Source organism: Pelophylax lessonae (assembly GCF_965119305.1).
Source record: "Pelophylax lessonae genome assembly, chromosome: 12".
NCBI classification, from domain to species: domain Eukaryota; kingdom Metazoa; phylum Chordata; class Amphibia; order Anura; family Ranidae; genus Pelophylax; species Pelophylax lessonae.
In genome coordinates, this window is record NC_138779.1 from 37,473,517 (window position 1) to 37,498,274 (window position 24,758).

At 43.4% G+C, this 24,758-nt stretch overlaps 1 protein-coding gene across 1 annotated transcript in view; it reads right to left on the bottom strand.

Moving 5' to 3' along the window:
- The window catches only part of ZBTB40 (zinc finger and BTB domain containing 40), an 80,786-nt gene that overhangs the window by 23,359 nt on the left and 32,669 nt on the right, over positions 1-24,758 (bottom strand). The window contains exons 6-15 of the mRNA XM_082273186.1: positions 22,392-22,584; positions 21,564-21,700; positions 19,117-19,315; positions 17,081-17,214; positions 15,886-16,054; positions 14,445-14,891; positions 9,925-10,131; positions 9,343-9,507; positions 7,337-7,551; positions 5,015-5,177 (exon numbers count right to left, since the gene is read on the bottom strand). Of these exons, the coding sequence (XP_082129312.1) occupies positions 5,015-5,177; positions 7,337-7,551; positions 9,343-9,507; positions 9,925-10,131; positions 14,445-14,891; positions 15,886-16,054; positions 17,081-17,214; positions 19,117-19,315; positions 21,564-21,700; positions 22,392-22,584 (2,029 nt within the window). The remainder of the gene's footprint in view (positions 1-5,014; positions 5,178-7,336; positions 7,552-9,342; positions 9,508-9,924; positions 10,132-14,444; positions 14,892-15,885; positions 16,055-17,080; positions 17,215-19,116; positions 19,316-21,563; positions 21,701-22,391; positions 22,585-24,758) is intronic.

Sequence of the window (24,758 nt, forward strand, 5' to 3'; positions counted from 1 at the left end):
CATTCCCCCTGATCCAGGGTCTGACGGCTGAGATAATCTGCCTGCCAATTCTCCACCCCCGGAATGAACACCGCAGAGATTGCTGGAACAAATCGTTCCGCCCAGCGAAGAATGCAAGCCACTTCTTTGGCTGCTCGGACACTCTTGGTGCCCCCCTGATGATTGACATAAGCCACGGCCGTGGCATTGTCCGACTGGATCCGAACCGGGCTGCCCTGGAGCTGCTCGGTCCAGTGAATCAGACAAAGTCTGATCGCTCTCAGTTCCAATACATTTATCGGTAACCTGGATTCTTCCGGGGACCAAAGTCCCTGGACAGATAACTGACCAAGAATTCCTCCCCATCCGGATAGACTGGCATCCGTGGTCACTATCGTCCAATATATTGGCAGAAATGACTTTCCCTGGCTGAGCATTGGAGACCGAAGCCACCAAACCAGAGACTCTCTGGTCTGTTTGCTCAATCGTATCTGATTGTCCAGGGATTCCGGATTCCGATTCCATCTGAGAAGAATCTCTTGCTGAAGAATTCGGGTATGGGACTGGGCAAATGGGACTGCTTCGAATGAAGCCACCATCAACCCCAGAACCCTCATGCAAGTCCGAAGGGAAGACCAGCTGTTGGACAGTAACAACTGGACTGCTGATTGAATCTTTCGGAGTTTCCCTACCGGAAGGAAAACTCTTGTCCTGACTGTGTCTAGAATTAGACCCAGATATTCGAGCCTCTGGGTGGGAACCAGAAATTACTTTTGCTGGTTCACCAGCCACCCGAATTCCTGTAAAGAAATCATAGTAATTTCTATGTTTTGTAACAAGGTCTGAGGAGACTCTGCATGAAGCAGAAGATCGTCTAGGTAACCTAGAATCGATATACCTCTTTGGCGCAGAAGTGCCAACATTGGGGCCAACACCTTTGTGAAGACCCGCGGAGCCGTGGCGAGACCGAAAGGTAACGCCACAAACTGATAGTGGTTCTCCTCTACGGAAAAGCGTAGAAAACGCTGATGTCCTGCGAAAATGGGAATGTGAAGATAGGCGTCCTTGATGTCTATGGACGCTAGGACATCCCCTGGATGCAGGAAGGCTGCTACCGTGCGAATGGACTCCATTCTGAATCTTCTTATGTTGACGAAAGAATTGAGTGCTCTTAAGTCCAGAATTGGACGCACTTTGCCCTCTTTCCTGGGTATTGTAAACAGGTTTGAATAAAACCCTTGAAACCGTTCTGTCCAAGGAACATGGACTACCACTCCTTGTTGTAGTAGATCTGTGACTGCTCTCCGCAGATCTTCTAAACGATCCGGAGATAGTCGGATATTGGAAGGGAAGAATCGCGCCGGTGGGAGAGATCGAAACTCGATCTTGTACCCTGACTTTATGACTTCGCAAACCCATTTGTCCGGGATTCTGGAAAGCCATGGATCCGGGAACCGGCGAAGACGTCCCCCCACCCCAGTTATGGGTGGGGGCGCACCTTCAGGCTTTGGATGGTTTATCTTCAGGTCTGGAGGGGGCGGGCTTTTGCTTGCCCGACCAACGACCCCTGACGCCTCCTGCAGGAGCTTTGGAGGACTTAGTTTTTTCACCCGCTGGATGAAAAAACCTCTTGTGAGCAGAAAAAGAAGGCCCTCGTCTTTGACGAGTTCCTCTACCTTTAAAATTTTGCGGTAAAAAGGTGCTTTTTCCACCGGTGAGATCCTTAATGATCTCATCTAAGTTGGCTCCAAATAGACGCTCTCCTGAAAAGGGGATATTAGCCAATGCTTTTTTGGAACCTTGGTCGGCTAACCAACCTTTTAGCCACAGTGTACGCCTGAGAACCACTGCTGAGACTGATGCTCGCGCCAATAATGGAGTGGCGTCTAACGCCGCATCACATACAAACTGTAACCCCTGTATCATTTGTTCCAACAAATCTGATACCGCCTGAGGGACTTCTTCTAAGTCCCGGCGTAACCACTTGGTCCATTCAGTTACAGCCTGCGAAACCAGACCAATAGCAATTATTGGTCTGAAAGCTGATCCAATCAAGGAAAACATGGTGCGAGACATAGCTTCTATCTTGCGATCCACTGGATCTTTAAAAGACGGAGCGTCTTCTAAAGGAATAACCGTGGCTTTATTCAATCTAGCAATAGGTGAATCCACCACAGGTGGTTCTGTCCATTTCTTAATAAGGGTTTCCTCAAACGGATAACGCCTGTCAATGCGTTTAGAAATATTAAAAGTGCGTTTTGGCAGACGCCATTCTTCTTCGATTGGATTGCCAGAACATTTGGGCAATGGAAAAACCTTCGCCACTTTGATGCGCTTTTTAGTCCCAAAAGGGATCTCAGTTTCAGCTATTTCTGATGGAATACCCTGTAACCTTAAAGTCTCTTGAACAGATACAATGAGTGCGTTTACCAACGCTTCCTCTCGGGCTATGGCGGATGCCGAAACATCCTCCTCACTGTCTGAAGAGACAGTACACGAGACACCAATACCAGATGAAGTACCTGCAACTGCAGAAATAGGCTCAGAGTCTGAATCCGAGGTTTCAGATAATAAGGGGTTAGGCGGGGGTCGCTTTCTTGCGCCCTGTCCCTGACAAGCCACTTCCACCCGGGACACAAAAGTTTCCATAATAGCTGACAAAGATTCAATTGTCAGTGGGGTGCTGGAGGATCCCGCAGACCCCTCGAGGGGATCCGGAGGAGATACATGAGTGGCAGGGTCCATGTTAATACAGGACACCTTTGCCAGCAAAAACAAAAAAACTTTTTCTTTTTTTTTTTTTTTTTGTGTGTCTCCCCCTAGCGCAATAGCGCCCCTCAGAGTACCTGCTTCTCGATCCCAGAGAGAGAGAGAGGGACCCCCAAGGCTCACCAACCGATGCAGTGCAGTTTCCAACAAACTGCAGTCAGCGTCTGTCTTACACAGACTGGAAGGAGCTGTTTGCTTTTTCCCGGGCAGAAGGCGTGGCTCCGCCCCCTGTGTACGCCTTCCGGCGTTCCCAGCCCTCCACGAGGAAGCTGGGCTCACAAAACATGGCCGCCCCCATAGAAGAGACATAAGACTCCAAAAACATGGCGGCCGGCGTGACCTGAGGACATACATGCATTTGGTCTACGGCAAAATGGCGGCGGACCGCCGATATCGTCTTCCCAGCACATCCACCTGCACTCTGCTAAGAGGTGACATATGGATCTACAGAGATACACTGCACATAAGGTAGGATTATACCTCCTATGTCTGCTGTAATGTTACAGTCTGCTGGGTAGAGTGTTAGCTCTTGAACCAAGTCCACTTCCCACAAACACATGCTGTATTACAAGGGGGACTTGTAAGTATCAGATATATACTGACCATATATGGAGGGGCCCATAATATATACTGCCTCATAATGAGGAAAAAAAGGGAACGTTTACTCACCATACCGAACCGACAGGCACCCTCTCTTCACAATACCCTCTCCACCGGGGTGGGGGTTTGTGGACGCCTCGACTCTCTGGTACCTGGCGTCCAAGCGAGCTTTTAACTTGCAAAGTCAGTCCCTTTACTGGGACTCCGTCGCGGCCGACTCAGCGCACTGGTCTGCACGCGCTCTTAGGCAGAAACCGGGGTGACCACTGGATCTCAACATCCAGCCCGTCGCCCGGCCCCGCATACTTACTTGAATATGTCGCGGCCGACCAAGCGCAATGCCATGGTCTGCGCGCGCTCGTAGGCCGGCTGGGGTGACCACAAGTGTCGCCCAGTCCGGCATTTTTGCTTGAAGATCTCACAGGAAAAAACACTGGAGAAAACTACCTAAAAAATGTCTTTTTCTTAAAGAAAAAAAGTCTTGCCAGGACCAAAAGATCCCAGCAAGGAACTTAGGTCCTTACTCCTGACTAGACAGAAAAAAACTGATTCCCTGTAGCAGAGAGAGGGAGGATATACCCTCAGGGACTGCCCCTAGGGTGGAGCCAGAACGTTTTGTCATTCTGCCTAGTCCTACTCCTGCGGAGACAACATAACCCAGCTCTTGAGAATCAAGAAGACTACGTCTGTCAATGAGCGATAGAGAAAGGCACGTTGTTATTGTTAGCACACAGGGAATCTGTAAAATATCAGTAAGTCTTCACTTCACACAGTCTAAACATCATAGAACTGACCTGTCCACAATTTTACAATTAGTGAGAAAATTACAATTATGTTTTTTGCTTATACACGCATAACTAATGGAATGTAACTTCCTGCATTGAGTTTCGATGGTGGCAACTGGGTAATGATCCAATCGGATGTAATTTTGAGAGGTCCATCTGAGTCTGGCCACGCACAGTCTGCGTGTCACAAGAGATGTGATGTACAAAAATATCTCACATAACCACCCAGCCATATACAGAGTAATTAACAAGCATGTTTGATTTCTGGACAATGGAAAACTTCTTTGCAACTAGTAGCCATTTATTACCTTTTCTACAAAGGAAAGACAATAAAGCTATTGCCATATGGGCCATATTTCCTAGCCAAAGTATAAATATCACTATCAGTCTAATGGAAATTGTTTCGTTTAAAGATGAACAATGACACACCATACACATTTTCTTACATTTTAAAATAGAGTAAATGGTTAGAAGCTTTGTCAGGGTTTAATTAATGTTTTTGTCCCAACTAATTCGATTTCCACATTCTTGCCACTACCTTAAAGTGAGAGGACTTAAAACAGCACTCATCAGACCTTCCTCCCTCAATAAAAACAAAAATAAGAGGGGTTTATTGTTGTCCGACACGACAGACAATACATTTCACTTGTTGCCCTGGTGACACCATAGCAAGGAAAAGGATTTCTCCCCTTTGGAAAACACAGGCAGTACAAAAAAAAGACCAAACAGAATCTGACCTTTCCTGATCCCTAACAGTCAGAGCGAAACTAACACACGCAATCTCATCCAATGTTGAGGAGTAATAGATGCAGCTAGATTGTGAAATAATCTGATAGTCAAGAAAATGGCATGTACTGGAACAATCACCGTGGTACACTCACCGGGATGCTCTAATTTTGTGTGTTTCTGGAGTGTTGAGGTGTTGGAGAAAACCTGTTCACAGGAACTACACTGCGCAGCAGAGAACTTGGAAGAACGATGATTCTGAGCAGCAAACAGGTCTGGATGATGTGTGCGGTTATGGTACCATAAGCCAGACAGTTGCTGTAGAAAAACCCAAGAGGATAGATTCCATTATTACACGGGACTTGATAGAACACACATTCATCTTGTGCAGCTGGAAATACGGTTACCAAATTATCTAGAGGCTGAGCCTGTGAAACTATAGCAAAAGTGTTCCCAAGTTCCAGCAGCACAGTCTGTGCTGTCCTGAGCCTAAAGGGCCATACACACGATATGAAAATCGGAAGGGAAATTTCGTCCGATGAACGATCTGCCAATATTTGGATTGTTAGTATGGTGCTTTGAAAATCCGTAATCGGCTGTCGAGACGACAAAATCTGGATTAGCAGGCTATAAAATTTTTATCGTACGTCAACATAACGTCCGATTTTCTTTTAATTAGTACAGTTTTCATCTGAAAAAAATCTTAAGAGCAAGACTAGGCATGCTCAGAGACGAAACGCATACAAAACAATCCAACACATGACATCACTTCTGAAGTAGAATTCTGTCGTACGGGAAAATTCGTATGAAAATAACCTCTTCACTTTCCACATCAGACTAGCATGCCACAAAAAACGGACGACAGATCGTTCAATAATCTGATCGTGTGTACGAGGCTTTACCCATACACATTGAGCCTGATGAATAATAATGGTAAAGTGATGGGCTCAGGAAGCATAGCAGCCAATCAGATTTCTATTTCAATGTTATTTAATTTAACCACTTCTGGACCGCCCATTGTGTATTTACGTCACTACTTTGACATTAAATACCGGGGTTATGGCAGCAGATAGCTGTTATAACCCCAGTATTTTTTTACAAGACGAGCGGTCCGCATAAAGGTGGTCCCAGCAGCGGATTCGCCACGGGATCACATTTATGGGCAGCGGGAGAGGTGCCCATCCCCCCTCCTGCTGCTTCCCAGTCATTTTCCTGGATTACTGGAGCCGTCGTAGCAGGGAAAAAGATCCGATCCCCCTGTGCTGATGGGCTAGAAGTCAAGTGAGGGGAAGATGGCTCTATGCCCTTGGAGGACCGGAGCAACGTCAAACGTCACTCACTTAAAGGTCCATTTTTCTTTTACACTTTTTTATTGCTTTTTTGTTAATAGAAAATTACTTGGAACCCCCAAACATATATATTTTTTTTTTAGCAGAGACCCTGGAGAATAAAATGGAGATCGTTGCAATATTTTTTATCACACCGGATTTGAACAGCGGTCTTACCTATAATGTGAAAAATAATCCAAGTAAATAGATACCCAACTTGTCATGCTTCAAAATTGCGCATGCTCTTGGAATGGCGACAACTATTGGTACCTAAAAATCCCCATAGGCCACATTTTAAAAATTTCTACAGGTTACCAGTTTTGAGTTACAGAGCAGGTCTAGGGCTCAAATTATTGCTCTCACTCTAACAATCGCGGCGATTCCTCACATGTGTGGTTTGAACACTGTTTACATATGTAAGCGCAACTTGAGTATGCATTTGCTTCTGCGTGCGAACTAACGGGGACGGGGCGCTTTCATTTTTTTTTTTTTCCTATTTATTTTATCTTTTATTTTTATACAGTTTTTTTTTTTTTTTTTTAATTTTGATCACTTTTATTCCCATCACAAGGAATGTAAACATCCCTTGTAATAGAAATAAGCATGACAGGACCTCTTTAATATGAGATCCGGTGTCAAAAAAAACCTCTCACATCTACACTAAAAAAGAAAAAAAAAAAAAAAAAAAAGTAATGATGAAAAAAAAATGGGCTTTTTAAATCCGTTGCTAGGAAGCGACATATGACGTTGATCCGTTCCTCCAAGGCCATCTTGCCCTCACTCAAATTCCTGCCTGATAGGAGAGCAGACTGGATTGTTTTCCCCGCTACCAATGGGTCTGGTAAGCGAGGAAAATGACCAGGAAGTTGCGGGAAGAGGGGACACCTCTCCCGCCACAAATAAGGGTAATCCCGTGGTGAACCCACTGCTGGAACCATCCTTATGTTAAAGCGGACCGCCCGCCGTTTAAAAAAACACCGGGGTTATGGCAGCTATCTGCTGCCATAACCTCAGTATTTAACGTCAAAATACCAACGTAAATACACGGTGGGCGGTCCGTAAGTGGTTAAAAGGGCAATACAAAATATTAAAATTTCACATTTACCTGACAAAAAATTCCCCTTAAGGTAAAAAGTTAAAGCAACATACCTGATATGCCTTATCACAGATATCGCAGTTGTAAGGCTTCCCCCCAACATGGGTGACAATGTGACGTTCTAGAAGAGAGGGGGCACTGAAAATCTTCTCACATGACGGACACGGGTGATATTCCTTGGAATGTACAACCTGAATGTGTTGTCTGTTCTCCTCCAAAGTTGGGAAACTCATTCTACACTTCTGACAGTCATATGGATCTTCAATGTCTGGAGAGAAGAAAAGAGATCAATCAGTTCCTTTTGGAGATTTTTGTCCTGGCGACACACCATGTGAGGAAAAAACATTTCTCAACAGAGCTGCAGAGAGTAGTTAAAAACAAACCCTTCATCAAAACTGAAAGAAAAGATTCAGGTGAGATATCCATTATTAAAAATCATTTGAACGTCCACTGAAAAAAACACGGCTATTGAAGTCATATCACAGATTATTCATACAAAGGACACCAGTGGCTTCAAATTTCTATTTAAAGTGTCTTACGAGTCAAAACTTTTTTTTTTTTTTTTAGTTTTGGATAGAGTATAACTATAGGCCCAGTTAGAGAGTTTTATTTTTCAATTTATGTCCCTGTTACATTTGTTTTACCAGACAGGAAGTGAGGGAAAATCTGCAACAGAGACATAAACAGAAATATAAATCTGCCAGGGGTCCGATCCTTCCCTTACTATACTGAAGAAAAAAGCTTTTTTTTATCTGTCTATGTTGATGTTGGAGCGTTTCCCTCACTTCCTGTCTGGGAAAACGTTGTGGGTAGGAAGTGAGGGGGAATCTCTCAAACAGAGCCTGGAGAGTATTAAAAACGTAACAGGCATTTTAGCCCATTCAAAACTTAGAAACAGAGTTTTGGCTGAACATACACTAACTTTTTGCTGCATCCAGCATAAGGCTTATATTGGCAGCAGTGTGGGCTTTTAAACATACTGTCAGCTGCTAGCATAGGCGGGAGTAGGTTTAAACCTGCCAAGCCTAAAAGACATCTCTGTACCATTCCATGTCCTGGGCACCGCTGTCGCATCTGCGGGTCCGAGATGGGCATGGTGGGTGTTGCTGGGTAGAGCAGAGGGAGACCAGCAAACACCTGTTTCCTGATATCTCCCTCATAAATGAACATGAAAGCAACATGTATTACGTCATATGTGGGTTCAGAGATTTATTTCTTCCAGCTTCTGTGGTTTGGGATGAAGCTACTTAAGCACAATCTATGCTTGGTTAGCTTCAATGGGTAACATAGGTGACCCATTGCTCACACACACACACACTCACATTAGACATATCAATCTGCAAGGGACAGAGTGAAAGCAATAATTACAGGGCAATTATTCACAGCTGATTCTAAACTAATAAAAAATGCACGTCCTGTGACGTCATTGCGCTTGATGCTGCCCTCCACAATCGTTCCAGCCCTGTCTCCTGGATCCTTCTACACATCGCATACTAGCGCATTATGAAATGCTTACTTTAGAACGAAGCCCCGGCACGGTCGTCTGGACAACGCTGAGGGAGCTGACATGCTCTCTCGGCGTCTCTTCCTGGTTCGGAGGCTCCGGCGCTGTGAGTGGCCCGATCCGTGATGATGTCACACCCGCGCATGCGTGCGGGAGTTTCACTTTCCAGCAAGAAGCTCTGAAAGTCCGCCTAAACCGTGCAGGTTTAGGAGATTTTAATTGTACCTACAGGTAAGCCTTACTATAGGCTTACCTGTAGGTAAAAGTCATATAGCGGAGTATACTACAGCTTTAAGTAATCTTCAGGCTTAAGTTGTGCTTTTTAACTTGTGCAAGAAAAATGCAAAAACATCTCTAGCGGCAAAACATGTAAACACTGAAGAAAGGAATGTTTATTCTTGCTAATTCATGCTGCGCCCCCCCCAGTATAAAATATATCCAATAAAAAAAAAAAAAAACTTCCCAGACGAAGGCAGACTGCCGGAAGATGCCGAATAAAAAAGACCAAGGAAGAATACAGCCCATTAATGCAGCTAATGTACAAGCAGAGCTTACTGTGGAATGTGCGCAGATGAATGGAAAGTCCATTGGCCTGGCTGAATCCTTTTCCGCACTCTCGACAGACGTAAGGCTTGTCTCCTGTATGCGTCCTGACATGCCGTGTCAGCTCTATGGATTGTGCAAAGACGGCATCGCAGTACTGGCAAACATACATCTTTCCTGTAACGAAACAAAAGCATTTTCACACATTAGGGTTTGCTCCACTGAGAGTCTTAAAGTTCATCCATAGGTGATCAATAAAATGCCATCACACAAACTGCAGGTTGATCCAGACAGACCTAATTATTAAGAACTGCAAAAAAACTGCTTTTAGTTTAAAAAAAAAAATTGGCCAACAATTGGAAAAAAAAACAAAAAAAAAACAATGATGCTGCATTCCTACATCACTCCTTTGAAATGACAGATTGCGTCAGGTTTATGGTAAATAAAACTGCAGCAAACCACAAAATAATTGTTGTAGAGTGAACTGCCTAGAGCAGCTTTATAAACAGGGTAAGCTATAGGAATTAAGGGTTTTCCAAAAAAATAAAATAAAATGCTTTTCTATAATAAATCAAATGACTGATCCCACTGTACCTTCAGAATGCTTCTTTTTGGTGTGGTAGGAGAGGGCGGCAGCTTGTGTGAATGTCATATGGCAGTGCTTGCAAACAAAGGGACGTTCCCCTGTATGGAGACGCTGGTGGTTTTTCAGGGTGGAGTTTGCAGCAAACTTGGCACCACACTCTTCGCAGGAAAATGGCTTCTCATCAAAATGCTCTGTCCGCTTATGGTACTGAAGGCCTAAGGAGGGACAAAACACAACACTCCTGTAAGAAAAACTCAAATAGGTTTTATGTGATTTTTTTGTTTCTGCCTTCATAAGGCCATTCAAGGATATCTGTGTAAAATCTCAGGAAAACCATTGAAGATTTCTCCTAAAACTTCTAAGCAACATAATCCAAGAAAAATATTTTTTTAAAAACATGAATACAACTACCATAACAATACATTTAAGACCCCGTTCAGACAGGGGCGACATGACTTGGTGGGGCGACCTGTGAAGTCGCGGTGCACAGCGTGCACCGCGACCTCGGCGTGACTTGCACGGACTTCATATCATTGAAGTCAATGCAAGTCGCCTCCAGGTGCCCCAAAGTAGTACAGGACCCTTTTTCTAAGTCGGAGCGACTTGTGCCGCCCCTATTAGAACGGGTCCTGTGCTAATGAATGGCGAGCGACCCACCGCGACTTGTCAGGCGACCAAGTCGCCTGACAAGTCGCGCTAGTGTGAATGGGGGCTTAAGCCCAAACCTGGGCTATTTTATGTTTTAATGGTCCCAGAGAAAGTTTAGGAATAAGGGCCCATTCACATTAGAACGCAGTGAGAGAAAGTCACGTTCCTGTGGGGCTTCCTGCACCACATTCCAACTGCACAGCTCTCCTGATTTGCTGCAGAGGTCAGTGCAAAGTTAACAATGTCGCAAACGCAGTGCAATTGCTCGCAGCAGATTCACATGATACAACATTTTCAATAAGTAGCGCATGCACTACTTTTGGTGCTACTATAGCTTACCCTGCTCAAGATGAATGGGGTCTAAATTGCACTGTGCAGAACTGCATGTGAATTGCACAGGAACCGCACAGCGTTCCTGAGCGATTCAAATGCAGTTCCTAGTGTAAATAGGCCCTTAAAGAGAAGTATGGGTTTTCTTTTTTTTTTCCCCGCTTCATCCTATTCCCTGTGAGCTGGTAATACATAAAAATCTTTCCACTCCTCTGAGAAAAATGCATCCTGTTAAAAAATAAGGTAATTACCTGTGGAGGGAAAACAGTTTTCTTTGGATTCTTATGCAGACAATCTGGACGGGATCCACCTTCTTCCTTCTCCTCTGTTTGACCGATGTGAGCTCTGAGCTGTCTGCTCTCCCCCTCCCTTCTCCTCTTACATGGCACATAGCTTAGATCGATTCAGACAGTCTCTACCTGCACACTGTGTACCTGCCTGCTATGCTGCACTTCTGACCTGTAAAGTTCCCAGATAAAAACGGCGGTACAGCATAAGATGTCTGTAAGAGAATAGATCTGAGCTGTGTGAGAGGAGGAGGGAGGGGGGAGAGGAGCTGTGTTACCACTGCTTGTGATCAGACTGTGTACAGTACAGGTACGCCAGAAAGAGCCCAACAGGCACAGCTTCCATGGAGGATGGGGAGCACAACTGAAATCTGGGGAGGGGGGGGGGTGCACAGCCCCCCAAAACCTCCCTCTAGATCCAGCCATGTCTATATTAATGTTTTTTCTACTATGCAGAGGAACATCACAGTTCCTGAATGTGCTTAGTGTCCAGGTGTGTGCCTGTTCAGTCGGCGCAGCCACATCTCCCAGGAGAGGGACAGAAAGAGGGGGTGAATTGCTGACATTTTACCTGCCCCCTCAAAACTTTCAAACAGCATTTGGACCGTTAAAGGGTCCTACATTATAGATGAAACGCCACTGCTGAAAAAAAAAAAAGTGGGAAGAAAGAAAGCTGATCAGCCAGCTGATCCAGGATTATTTATCATCGTATTCATCTTAAAAAAAAAAAAAAAAAAAAAATGCTGCTTCTTGCAGTAATATTATTCTGCCATAAAATGTGCTCAGTCTTCCGGGGTTAAATTAAGCCCAGCATCACTCAACCAGGAAGACTGATAGCAACAGTAATGATTACAGGGAGTTGCTTGCATCACTACACCTCCCCTGGAAGAGCCTCAGTCCTCACATGACAAAACCTCTAAAAAAGGTAAGTCTAGAAAACAAAAAAATATATATATATATATATATATATATATATATATATATATATATATATATATATATATATATATATATATATATATATATATATATATATATATATATATATATATATATTTTACTGCAGGGGAGTTATTTCACAAGGGTGGGGCCCCAGAAGGGTGGTGAGCACAGGTGTAGAGGGCTTGGGCTTTAAACAAGTCATGGGAGAACTTTTAGTCGCCAAGTTGTCCATAAAGTGGTTCTAAAGCCTTAAGATTTTTTACTCTAAGGCTTTCTTGCAATAGGGTAAAAAAAAAAAAAAAAAAAACCTTATGTACTGCAGGAGCTCCCCCCCCTTAGGCACCTTTTTTACACTTGTGCGACTTGTCCTGGGACTGCAAGCCATACTCCATGATTTCCAATGAGTACCATTCATATATGGGTGACTATGAGTCGAAACGACTTCAAAGTAGTCCCTGAACTACTATGGTCAGACTTTGATGCGCTTTGAGGTCCATAGACCTCAAGATTACACAGGCATTTCTTCAAGTGCAGTCAAAATCACGGCAAAAAAATTGCGTGACTTTTAGATCGCACAAGTGTGAAAGGGGCCCTAAACTTCCCTGAGCCCGATCTGATGCAGCGATGTGCACGAGAGCAGCGGCTTCTGCTGCCGCCGACTCCCTCCTCATTGGGCAGATTGATAGCAGCGGCAGCCATTGTCGATGAAATGCTGTGGCAAGGGAGTATGAGGCGGGGCTGAGTCGCCCAGTCTGTGTCATTGGATGGAGCACTCACCTGAGGAGGGGCTTAGAGCACTGGCGGGGGACCCCAGAAAAAGGAGGAGGATCAGTAATGCTCTGTCCAATGCCATTGCACAGAGCAGGTAGGTACACCTAGTTTGTTATTTTAGTTTAAAAGAAAAATTAAAGGTGTAACCACTTGGAGCCCGCAATATAGCCAGGTACAGCATGGGCTTAAAATGCTGGGAGGGCGTACATTGACACCTTCCCGTTCTCACGCTGCTTACGCACCAGCTGATCACAGATCATAATAAAGGGCCAATCACAGAGGACCCTTTACCACGTGATCAGCTGTCAGCCAATGACAGCTGATCACACGATGTAAACAGAAGCCGGTTATCAGCTTTTTTTTTTTTTTTTTTATTATCCTCACGCTGTCAGTGTGAAGAAAAGAAGAAAGCCAGTAACCGGCTTCTGTTAGAGCAGGGGTCTTCAAACTATGGCCCTCCAGTTGTTCAGGAACTACAATTGCCATCATGCCTAGTCCTGTCTGTGAATGTCAGAGTTTTACAATGCCTCATGGGATGTGTAGTTCCACAAAAGCTGGAGGGCCGTGGTTTGAGGATCCCTGTGTTAGAGGGACATCAGTCCCCTTAGTGCCCTCCAGTGCTGCTAATCAGTCACTTATCAGTGCTGCCTATCAGTGCCCAGCAGTGCAGCCCCATCAACGCACCCCCATCAGCGCAGCCTCATCATTGCCACCTTATCAGTGCCCATCAGTGAAGGAGAAAAATTACCTGTCTGCAAAATTTTATAAAATATGAAAAAAAACTTTTTTTTAATTTTTGGTTTAGCAAAAAAAAAAACAAAAAAAAAACACAGTGGTGATTAAATATCACCAAAAGAAAGCTCTAATGATGTGAAAAAAATTCTAAAAATGTCATATGGGTACAGTGTAGCATGACTGTGCAATTGTCATTCAAAGTCAATCACAGCGGACCCTTTACTAAGTGATCAGCTGTCAGTCAATGACAGCTGATCACACGATGTAAACAGAAGCTGGTTGTCGGCATTTTTTTTTCCTTACGCTGTCAGCGTGAAGAAGAAGAAAGCCAGTACCTGGCTTCTGGGACATCAGTCCCCTCCAGTGTTGCTAATCATCGTCAATTATCAGTGCTGCCTACCAGTGCAGCCCCATCAGTGCCACCTTATCATTGCTCTTTAGTGCCCATCAGTGAAGGAGAAAAATTACCTGTTTGCAAAATGTTATAACAAAATATGAGAAACTTTTTTTTTCTCAAAAATTTCCGGTCTTTTTTTGTTTGTTTAGCAAAAAATAAAAAAAAAAACAGTGGTGATTAAACACCACCAAAAAAGCTCTATTTATGTGAAAAAAATTAGATAAATTTAATATGGGTACAGTGTAGCATGACTGCAATTGTCAATGTGTGAGTGCTGAAAGCTGAAAACTGGCCTGGTCAGGTAGGGGGTACAAGTGCCCAGTAAGGAGGTGGTTAATATCACTTTAAAGTCAGATAGCTGGCTAAAGTAAAACTCAATGGCAAAGCTCATTTGAAAACAAAAAATATCACTTGTTACCTGATGGATGAGCAAACTCCTTGCCACAAATGTCACAAGTAACAAGCATTCTCCTTTTGCCTTTGTTATTACGTGAAATCAGGTAGCCATGCACTTCTTCTCTATGCTGTTCCAGCTCTTTCTTGGAGGCTTGTACCACATTGCAGTCCTTGCACTGTAAAGGATTCCTTTTGGCCATTCTGCAGCGCTTCATATGAACCTCCAGGCGACAGCGGAAGAGGAAGATCTTATCGCAGGACTTGCAGATAAAGTTTTTCTTTGAACCCTTTTCTTGAGCGAGTTCTGCTCTCTCTTTTTCTGAATCAACCTCTTCATTTTCGTCATCCTTAGCTTCTTCCTCCTCTTCGTTCCTGTCCCCAATCTCTTCAACAGCATCCATGTGACAGTCATTGCTGACGTTCCACTTCTCATCACCTTGGAAGTTGCATTTACCTTCCACCAGCAGCCCTAAAGAAAAAAAAAAACGACTTCTTGAATAAAAACAAGAGTCTTGTTTAATACCAAGCAAAAGAAAAACAGAAAGATGCAATTCCTAAATCTTTACTTCCTCAGTGAGCAAACTGTAACATTGTGAAGGATAGGTTATGTCGCACTAGTATAGAGTCGGGCTGATGCTCATATGTATAAAGCATTTGTGTATAGAGTTCAACAGGAAAAGCGTAAAGTGCTCAAATGTAAAACTCCAGAGTAGTGGGGGTGGTGAGGCACATGGCGCTGCCTAAAAATATTAAAGTGTGGTGGTGTAATATAAATAAATTCTTAATATCACAGTAAAATATGGTACAATCAGTTACAGAAACAGTAAACCATATATAAAATTATAAATATTAAGTGCAATAGTTTTATTGACGGTGAATAAATGACACATTCAAGAGATATAAATAAATATATAAAAAAATATATAAAAAATAATATCTATCTCTATATATATCTATATATATATCTATCTCTATATATATATATATATATATATATATATATATATATATATATATATATATATATATATATATATATATAAAGTGCTTGGTGAGCAAAAAGCGACCAAATTGAGTGAACAAATAGTGACCAAAATGGTATACTGTTTCTGTAACTGATAGAAGATAGAAAGGTTTAGTTCAGCTTTAACATCTGCACTGGCTACTACTGCATAATAACGAAGTGGCAGTCTGCTCACTCATATACTACACTGATACTGGGGTTGATTTACTAAAAATGGAGTATGCAAAATCTGGTGCAGCTGTGCATGGTCGCCAATCAGCTTCTTACTTCAGCTTGTTCAACTAAGCTTTGACAAAAAAACCTGGAAGCGGATTGGTTTCTATGCAGAGCTGCACCAAATGTTGCACCTCCCAATTTTAGGACATTAACTCCACTGTGGAATCGGCTGTGGACCCAATGCAGATTTACCAGAATATACAGACAGCTGAAATCCCCTCACCATGTTCCTCCAGATCTTTGAACACGGGATTTAAGTCAGGGGCAATGTCTTTGGCAGAACACAGCAAGTGGCAGAATTTCATGACAGGGATGGTGTGGTGCAGTGCAGAACTCAGAACCATGTTCAAAGACAAATCTCCATCTTCTGTCTGGTCCGGGATGCTTAACAGCTGTAAAAAAAAAAAAAAAACACAGTGGCTATTAGAATGCTGGGGTTGACAAGTGAATACAGGCCTATCACAGGAACAATGCAGCTGTCCAGTTAATTCTCCATACAGGTTCATTCACAACAGATGCAGTTGGACAGCTATTCCCCCACTAGACAAGGCAAAATGCCTCGCCTCCTGTTTGCATGATTCATACAACTGCACTCTGCATTGGTATGTGTGAAAAAGAACTGGGTCATGTAAAAGCTGAATATCGATTAAGAAAAAAGGTACTTCGATGTTTCCTTATTAAAATAATTAGTGCCATCATCCACATATAGAAATAGAAGGGACAATGTAAATTAAAAAGTGTGTTAAGTATCACTTTAAGGTTAAAAACCTCCTGCAAGCAGCCCCCCCCCCCCTTTAGCCCCTCCTTATACTTACCTTAGCCCGACCTCGATCCAGCAATGTGCACAAGAGCCAAGGATATCTAAGCTCTCTCTCTCCTCATTGGCTCAGACATAGCAGTGGGAGCCATTAGCTCCTGCTGCTGTCAATCACAACCAGTGAGGAGTAAGCGGATGGGCAGTGCTGAGACACAGAACCAGCTTGGGAGCAAGCATGCATGAGCAACCCCATAGCAGGCAGCTTGCTATGGGAGCACTCAGTGGGGGGAGGAGCCAGGAGTGCCAGTGGGGGACTCAAGAGGAGGAGGATCTGGGCTGCTCTGTGCAAAACTATTACACAGAGCAGGTAAGTATGACATGTTTTTCAAACCATTTCATTAAAGGGCTATACCCAGCATAGGTTTAGGAAACTGCTTCAATGGTTGTAACAAACACATCATAACATTATCAGAGAACAACTCTATAGATCAGAGAATACTTTATAAAAAATGAAGCAAAAATAAAGCAGTTGACCACATAAATCATTTAGGTGGAATCTTCCAATAAAAAAAACAAGATGTCTCCATTGCTTGCTTGCAAAAGTTTTCTGTGCTCCAGCTGTTACAAATAGGACTCAATGCTTTAAATGATAAACATATACCTCTTTCACTAGGTCACTCAAGGCTTCATCCTCAGATGTCATTGAACCCAGGTGCTCACACTGTCGAAATGCTTGTGCAATTAATGAGCTGTGGTGAATCAAAATTTCAGCGACCTCACTTTCTCTATTCAATACTGTCATCAGAAAAAATAAAAAAATAAAAAATCAGGTGAAGCATAGAAAATGCAGCAGAAAGAGTAAACAAAACCTCTGACTTTACCAGCTTCTGCATATCCTCAGCAGTGCATCTAAATCAGGAAACAGAATGTTCTGCAGTGCAGCGACCTGAGGGGAAGTGTATAACTCAAGGACCACCCTACTGCTGCTTTCTAATTTTAATTCAATTAGTAAAAACTGCATGTTTGAACTGAATACCTATGAGCCTTTTTGTTTCTAAAGTCCACTGATTGTCAGATATTGTTGTAGAGTTATTTTGTCCGTGATTCTACTGGCGAGATGTTCCCTCACATCTTGACCGGTGACACCAGGACAAGAAATCTGTGGAGCAGTTGTCACAGAGACAAGGTGGCAGAACAGCAATAAACACATTGTCAGAAGTTCTAACCCAGGGCTCAACAAACCCCAGGCGCCAGGTCACCATAGAGACTAGAAAGTGTCCTGGTGCCTGGGCTACACTGCAGCAGGGGTCTTGTCTGGATTTGGTCTCCCCATGTGGCCCCTCCCCTGTCCTCCTGCGGGCGTGAGGACTAAGAGGTCAGGCTGGCCAGTAATTATGGCCGCGGCTTTGTGGCCTGCTGGAGGGGGATACAGCACTCGCTATCCTGACTTTCCCTTACAGGGCTTACATTTGCCGGGGAACTGGTGCCCTCCTCTGCTCTCACTGTCCGCCCACATTCAACATCTCCTTCCCAGTTTGACAGCTGGGTTTCAGTTGAAGGTGATGCGAGCTTGATCTGGCGCCCGCCGATGAGTGGACGGACAGTGTGGGGCAGATGGCTGGAACGGCTTCAGTTCCTTTTACATACCCCCTCCCTACAAAGAGGAAAAAACAGTTGTCTTAAATTTTTGCATTCTCTTCTGTTTTTCCCTATACTGTAATAGCCACACAGACTAAGGTGGCATGAGAATGCCCCGGTCACTGGATCTCTCATCGCCCCAACCTTGCTGCACTGTCCTTCCCTAGTGAGCCGCTGCCCATCACATGTATATGGTGGTCAGGTGATGGACAGGCTGTGATGCTGCCTTTCTTCCTTGGGCCTGTGTCCTACTGGGGATGGTCCACATGCCCTCCGCTGCGTTGCGTAAAGTGCCCCCCCCTTACCCACCCCTGCTATGTATCCTGGGCCCTGCTTGCCCATCTGCAGGCCCGGGACCAGCATAGCAGGCGCTGCAGGGTAGAGGGGTAGACATCACTCCTGGTCCCTGTTTACAGTTTCCCCAGCCAACATGGCCGGGAAAGAATGTAATGCAGTACGATCTGCACTCATTACATTCAATGAAGCACAGGGGAGACATGCACATATATGCACATGCAAACATAAATGCACCCGTTGGAGCGCCTACGCATGAAAAAGTTGATTGTGATACATGTTACATATTGCGGCGCACAGACTGGTTCCTAACTCTTTAACTGGTTCCTAGACTCAAAGCAAATATGTCAAGCCGTGTTCTAACCCCTCCGTACGCCACTAAAAATGTGTCCCTTTCCCATCACTTCCTGTTCTCTGCTGAATTGATTTCCCATCATTTCCTGTCCTGACAGGAGGTCAAGAATGAGGTTCCCCACAGCAACAAAAAAATATAAAATTGGTAAAAACATTTCTGATTTCACCCCCTTTATCCAAAATAGAATACAAATTTTGGCTATCGATGAACATAATACAGTTTATACAAGAACTGAGAAACAAGATTTATTAATGTATTGACGGTACAGTTAAAGTTAGCCAGTGCTTGTAATGTGGAAAGCTCTCATAAAAGTGGTAAAATTCAAAAAGAATCCTCTATATGTACCCTTTTTTCATTTTTAAAGTGAACGTGCCCTTTAATGTGTATGTCTGTCTCGGAAATCGTCATACCGCTTTGGAAGAAGACATCAGCTCCTGGCTCTTTACGGACCTCGTCCATCAGAGACCTCACAGCTGAGCTCAGTTCTTCCATGGATAAAAGTAACTGCCAGACAGCCATTACAGGCAAGGTTTGCTCCTCAAAGACTGTAGACATCATAACACTGAAAATGCGAGTGTTGCAATTTTTCCTGACAATCTGCTCCATCACCTAGAAAGAAAATGTAACAAATATAACAATTACATTTTATTTATATCATCATCCTAACACTCAACATGTGATAATTCATGTACCCCCCCCCCCCTCCCCTTTACACACTGATGTGCCAATTCTCCTTCACTGTCCAAGGGAGTATAAATTTATGCTCCAAATATGCTGCATTTTTTCTGCCACAATAAAATGCCTCTAATGTGTAGGTGCATTCATGCACATACAGCATTCAGCGTAAACACATTCTACTGGTCAGAATATTAACTTATTCTGGCCATTGAAATAAATTTACACTCTCACACATGTGCATATATGCATAAAATACACTGATAAACTTTGCTCTGAATGCAGGCTTTTTGGGTATTTTTTCTTACACCCCTGAATGCTGCTCTAAAATACACCTGTAAAAATAACACAATCTGCATATGCACATTAGGGCTCTTTCACACGGAGCGGACCGCATTGCGATCCGCTCCGGTCCTTTATTTATTTTTTTTTTCACGGAGCAGATGACACTTGTGTCAGCCGCTCCGTATGTCCGCATATCATCCCATGCGTTTGTGGATGATATACGGACATAATGTAAGTCTATGGGCATTGCGGATATCAGTGGATGACACCGCTGACATCCGATTTTGCTTCTTTTCCGTTTTTTGAGGAAAAATAGGGTTCTGTTCCGTTCCAAAAAACAGAACTGAAAGGAAGAAAATCGGATGTCAGCGGATGGTACTCCTCTTACATCCGCAATGTCATTGACTTACATTATGTCCGTAAATCATCCGCAAAAAAATAGGATGATTTGCGGACATACGGAGCGTCCGCGTGAAAGGGCCCTAAGATGACCTAGAGTCGCATTCAGAGGTGTAAAAAAAAAAAAAAAAAAAAAACACAAATGCCAGACATGAGGCCTAAGGCAAGCCATAGATGTTTTAATTACTTCATACTATGCCCCCGATGATGTCACATATGATGAAACACATTGGGCGGAGCCAGCACACACAACATCGCCACGCTTATCTGGACTAGTCATTTTGTGAAGCATTGTCTGGAATTTCTTACCATACATCCCGGGAATGTAGTATATACAAAGCACATATTTGTTTTATCCATGTGAGTAGTATTCATACTTTGATTGAAGTGCAATAAAACCTTTTTAGTCAGATTTACACTATTGTAGATTCTTCCCATTTTGATTTTATGTGGAATTTTGTGCATTATATGATTGCCTCTGTTACCATTTATTGGAAAAAAAAGATACACTGTGGAACTCCAGCCAAACAGTATGAGCTGGATTTCTGTTTGATGGGACTGTCAGATACAGGTTGATATGACACTGTAGTGGAGTCCTCATGTTCTGGTAAGAGTCTACTTCTCATGGTTGGTGATGGTTCACGCAGTGATTGCCAAAGTGAAATGAACACTCCTTCCTTGCAAAGTGTCACTGCGGTGTCTTGAAGACCTAAATTGATACACATTTAAATACACAAATGTGTATTTTATATGTTATGTTTCACTTTATTTGTGTAACCTATACTTAGGGTGTAACATGTAACATGCTCCTATTCACCCAACTCTGTTTGTCAGCACTCCCCTCTTTGTGACAGCAGGCAAGGGATCTTCTACCCATCATAATTTAAAAACAGCGTCATTCATTTGGAGTTTCCTGTGAACAGACTACAAGTACAGTCAGCCATTGCAGCTGATGGTTTGTAGTTCTCAAAGACACTGTGAGGACACTGGTGAGCGCTCTTCCCGTCATTCAGCAACTGCCTGCCATACGGGAGGTACCGGCAGACAGCTTACTGAGAGTTAGCAGGATCCTGGTATTGCAACCGCGATCTGCTGATCACGGGTTCAATGCTTTACACGCGGCAATGTAAATAAATAAATGCACATTTTTTTACCTGCAAAAAGATGTGCATTATGATTATAATTATTATTTATTTTTATTTACGAAAGATAAATTTAGCCTTTAAACAAACACTTTCATCCAATATCACTTTGGGGCACGCTTCAGATGCTTTTACGTTGACTTTTCTAAAAGATCAAAACCAAAGTAACGTGATGGATCACAAAAGCAGCAACACACACAAGTGTCCACTGCTCCATGTAATGCAAAATTCAAACACGTTATTTCCAGATCCTTCAAAAATGGTTTATAAACAGCTGTCAAAAGCAAAACATAAAAATGTCAAAGTACATTTGCCCTAAAAAAGTAAAGTGCTACAAAAAGGAAAAATAATCTCACCTCTTTCTCGTGATCTGTTAAATGCGATGCTGTTGAAAGGCCACCGAGTATGATGTCCGCATCGTTCACCACTTCTGAAAAATTCTCCTGATATTGTTTCAGTAACTCCGCTCCATAATCAGCTGTGCTCAGCTTGCCTGCACCAGAGGAAGCGGAATATTTTACATCAGTTTAGTATGCTGCAACATAAGAGACTTTAGGGCAGACTTACAAAGAATCAGGCAATGGGTTTCTCACACCAATCCTGCTTTTACAATTCACACAGAAGGTTTTATCATATTGGTAGAAACAACAACAGTTGTGTAATTTCTGGAAATTTTGCACACAAACAGTAAACATCTGTCCTGGGCAGCCAATACATGACTGTAAATCCCCCCCGAATCCCTACTACATACAGTTTCAAATTCATGCTAAAGCGCACTGATAGAAAACAATAACCCGCCACTAGGTTTGTAGAGCATGGAAGGAACCCACAAAATACACAGGGAAGTTACACAAACATTAGGAGGACGTACTACTGCCATGTCCAAATAATATGAGGAGGTACTATCGCCATGTCCAAATAATATGAGGAGGTACTATCGCCATGTCCAAATAATATGAGGAGGTACTATCGCCATGTCCAAATAATACGAGGACGACGTACTACCGCCATGTCCAAATAATAAACCCAGAAAAACTGGTGCTAGGACCTGACTGCTGCAAGCCCACACTGCTAAACAACTGTACGGATCTGTGGATGGCCACATGCATACTTTCACCACTGCCCAGACCAGCTGAAAACGTTGTCGTTAAAAGGCAAAACATTTTTCTAGGCTTGTTTTATACCTTTGAAGTTGGACTTTTTGCTGTGTGGCTCCAGTACATCGAGCAATGAGTGGAGGTCAGGAAATGCTTCTCGGACAGCTTGAAGAAGCTTGATGAGACTGTCAGGGCTCAGGGTTTTGGTTTCTGATGCCTTCCTTAACAGTTTATCCATAACTTCCTTATGTGACCCACCTTCACAGCAATCGATGATCACCTATCAATATATTCAATGTTACATCAGAGCAACCAAAAAAAAAAAAAAAAAAACACACCAAATTTGCTCAAACTGCAACTACACACACCAAAGCTAAATATATTTTTCTGAACTGGGGTAAGAGTTTGAAGTGACTCACTTAAAGCTGAACTTCAGCCTTGGTGATAACAAACCCACTGCCACAATTTTTTTTTTTTTTTTTGATATGTCTATATCATATAAATAATATTATGCCTGGATGCTTGTCTCAGTTTAAAAAAAACAAAACAAAACACCTTTTTAAAGAATAAGTTCACCTTTGGAGCATGTTACATTTCACCAATATTTAGGGTGGAACGAGTAACATGTCCCAGCATCTGCAGTCTCTCCCCCTGATTTTTCTGTTACATTGGCACCCGCTGTAACAATTTGAAAACACTGCGGCCATGTGGTGCTCTGCCCACACGGCCGCATCATTCATTCACAGTTTCCTGTTTTCCACTGCAGCTGATGACTTGTAGTTTTCCCAATGAACTACGAGGGTGCTGGTGAGAGCTCTCGTAGTCCATTTATCTTTCTGCACTCAAATACAGTGCTCAGCATGAAATGAGTATACCACTTTTGAAAAATAAATATTTTCATTAATATCTCGAAGAACACCAGAGCAATTTAAAAAAATGTTGACAAAACTGAGTTTTATAGAACATTTAGCTCATTACATGAAAGTAAGGTTAATAATTTATCTTAGATTACAAAATCTTCACTTTTACTCAAATTGATGCAAAATGAAAACGCCCCACAACAAAAACAACTACATCTAGTATTTTGTATGACCTTCATGATTTGTTTTTTTTTTTAAACCAGTGAGTTTATTGGACAAAAAAAGGACAATTAGATGATGAACATCATTTACAGAAATAAACACAGAAATTCAACAAGTGTCAACAAGGACCATGCATGTAAATACAGTCGGAACAATGCGCTTTAGTAGGGCATACCGTTTCACATTACGAGCACATAACATACAAAGCAGGATCATCCACCTGCAGGGATCACAACCATGAACAGGGGGTGTCTCAGTTCCCTGTATCCAGGCTCTGGACCCATCTATCCCATATCTTGGTGAATTTAGCTGGATTTCCCCTGTTTTTGTACATGAGTTTATGGTACGGTAGGACAGTATTGACCTCAGCCTTCCATGCACCAAAAGTGGGCGGGGAATCCCGCATCCACCGTCGGGCAATCAACTTCCGGGCTATAAACAATGTGGTCTGCAGGAGGATAAGTAGGCTTTTGTCAATGTCCTCATCCGGGTATATACCCAGTAGGCACTGTTTGGGGACCAGCTGTACCGGGGAGCCCATTTTGTCATGAAGGAAGGTAACAATTTGTTTCCAGTACCCCTGGAGCTGAGGACAACTCCAGAGGAGGTGGAAAAAGGTGCCCACAGCCGTCCGGCACATTGGGCAATTGGATGACACCTCAGGCCTGTACCTCTGGAGGCCGAGAGGGGTCAGATATGCTCGGTGTAGAATGAAGAGTTGGGTGAGTCTGTCAGAAAGTCTAGGACACAGTTTTGCACGACCCCAAGGCATCATCCCATTCATCGTCATCTATAGTCCCTACATCTTCCTCCCAGGGGGTCTTAGCAGCATAGGCAATCACTGTGGAGCAGGGAGTGTGGAGTTCCGCATAGAGGATGGAGATTATGTGTTGGGGGTAGGTACTCTTGAGGAATTCAATCATGGAGGGGGGTCTCCAAAGGAGGGGGAGGGGCCAGGAACTGGGCTCTAAATGCATGTCTGATCTGGCAGTAACGGAAGAGCATAGAGGCCGGGAGGTCATTGGTGGAGCTCAGGTCTATGAACGTGCGCAGAGTCGTCCCTTGCAGTAAGTGTGAAAGAAAGCGAATCCCTTTACTACACCAGAGCTCAGGGTCCGGCACGGACACGAACTCTGCCAGGGCCGCGTTATGCCACAGGGGAGTATGAGTGTGAAGGGCAGGGTACTGCATCTTAGTCATGACGACTTCCCAGATCCTACTATAATGGTACAGCATAGAGTCAGTCTCGCCCGCAATCTCAGAGCCCCGCACCCCTCGGAGGACAACAGTCAGTGGTTCCTCAGTCAATTGGGCCCATCTGGGGCACAAGAGCTGTAGAAACCGGGTCCTATCGGTTTTATCTATGTGGAAC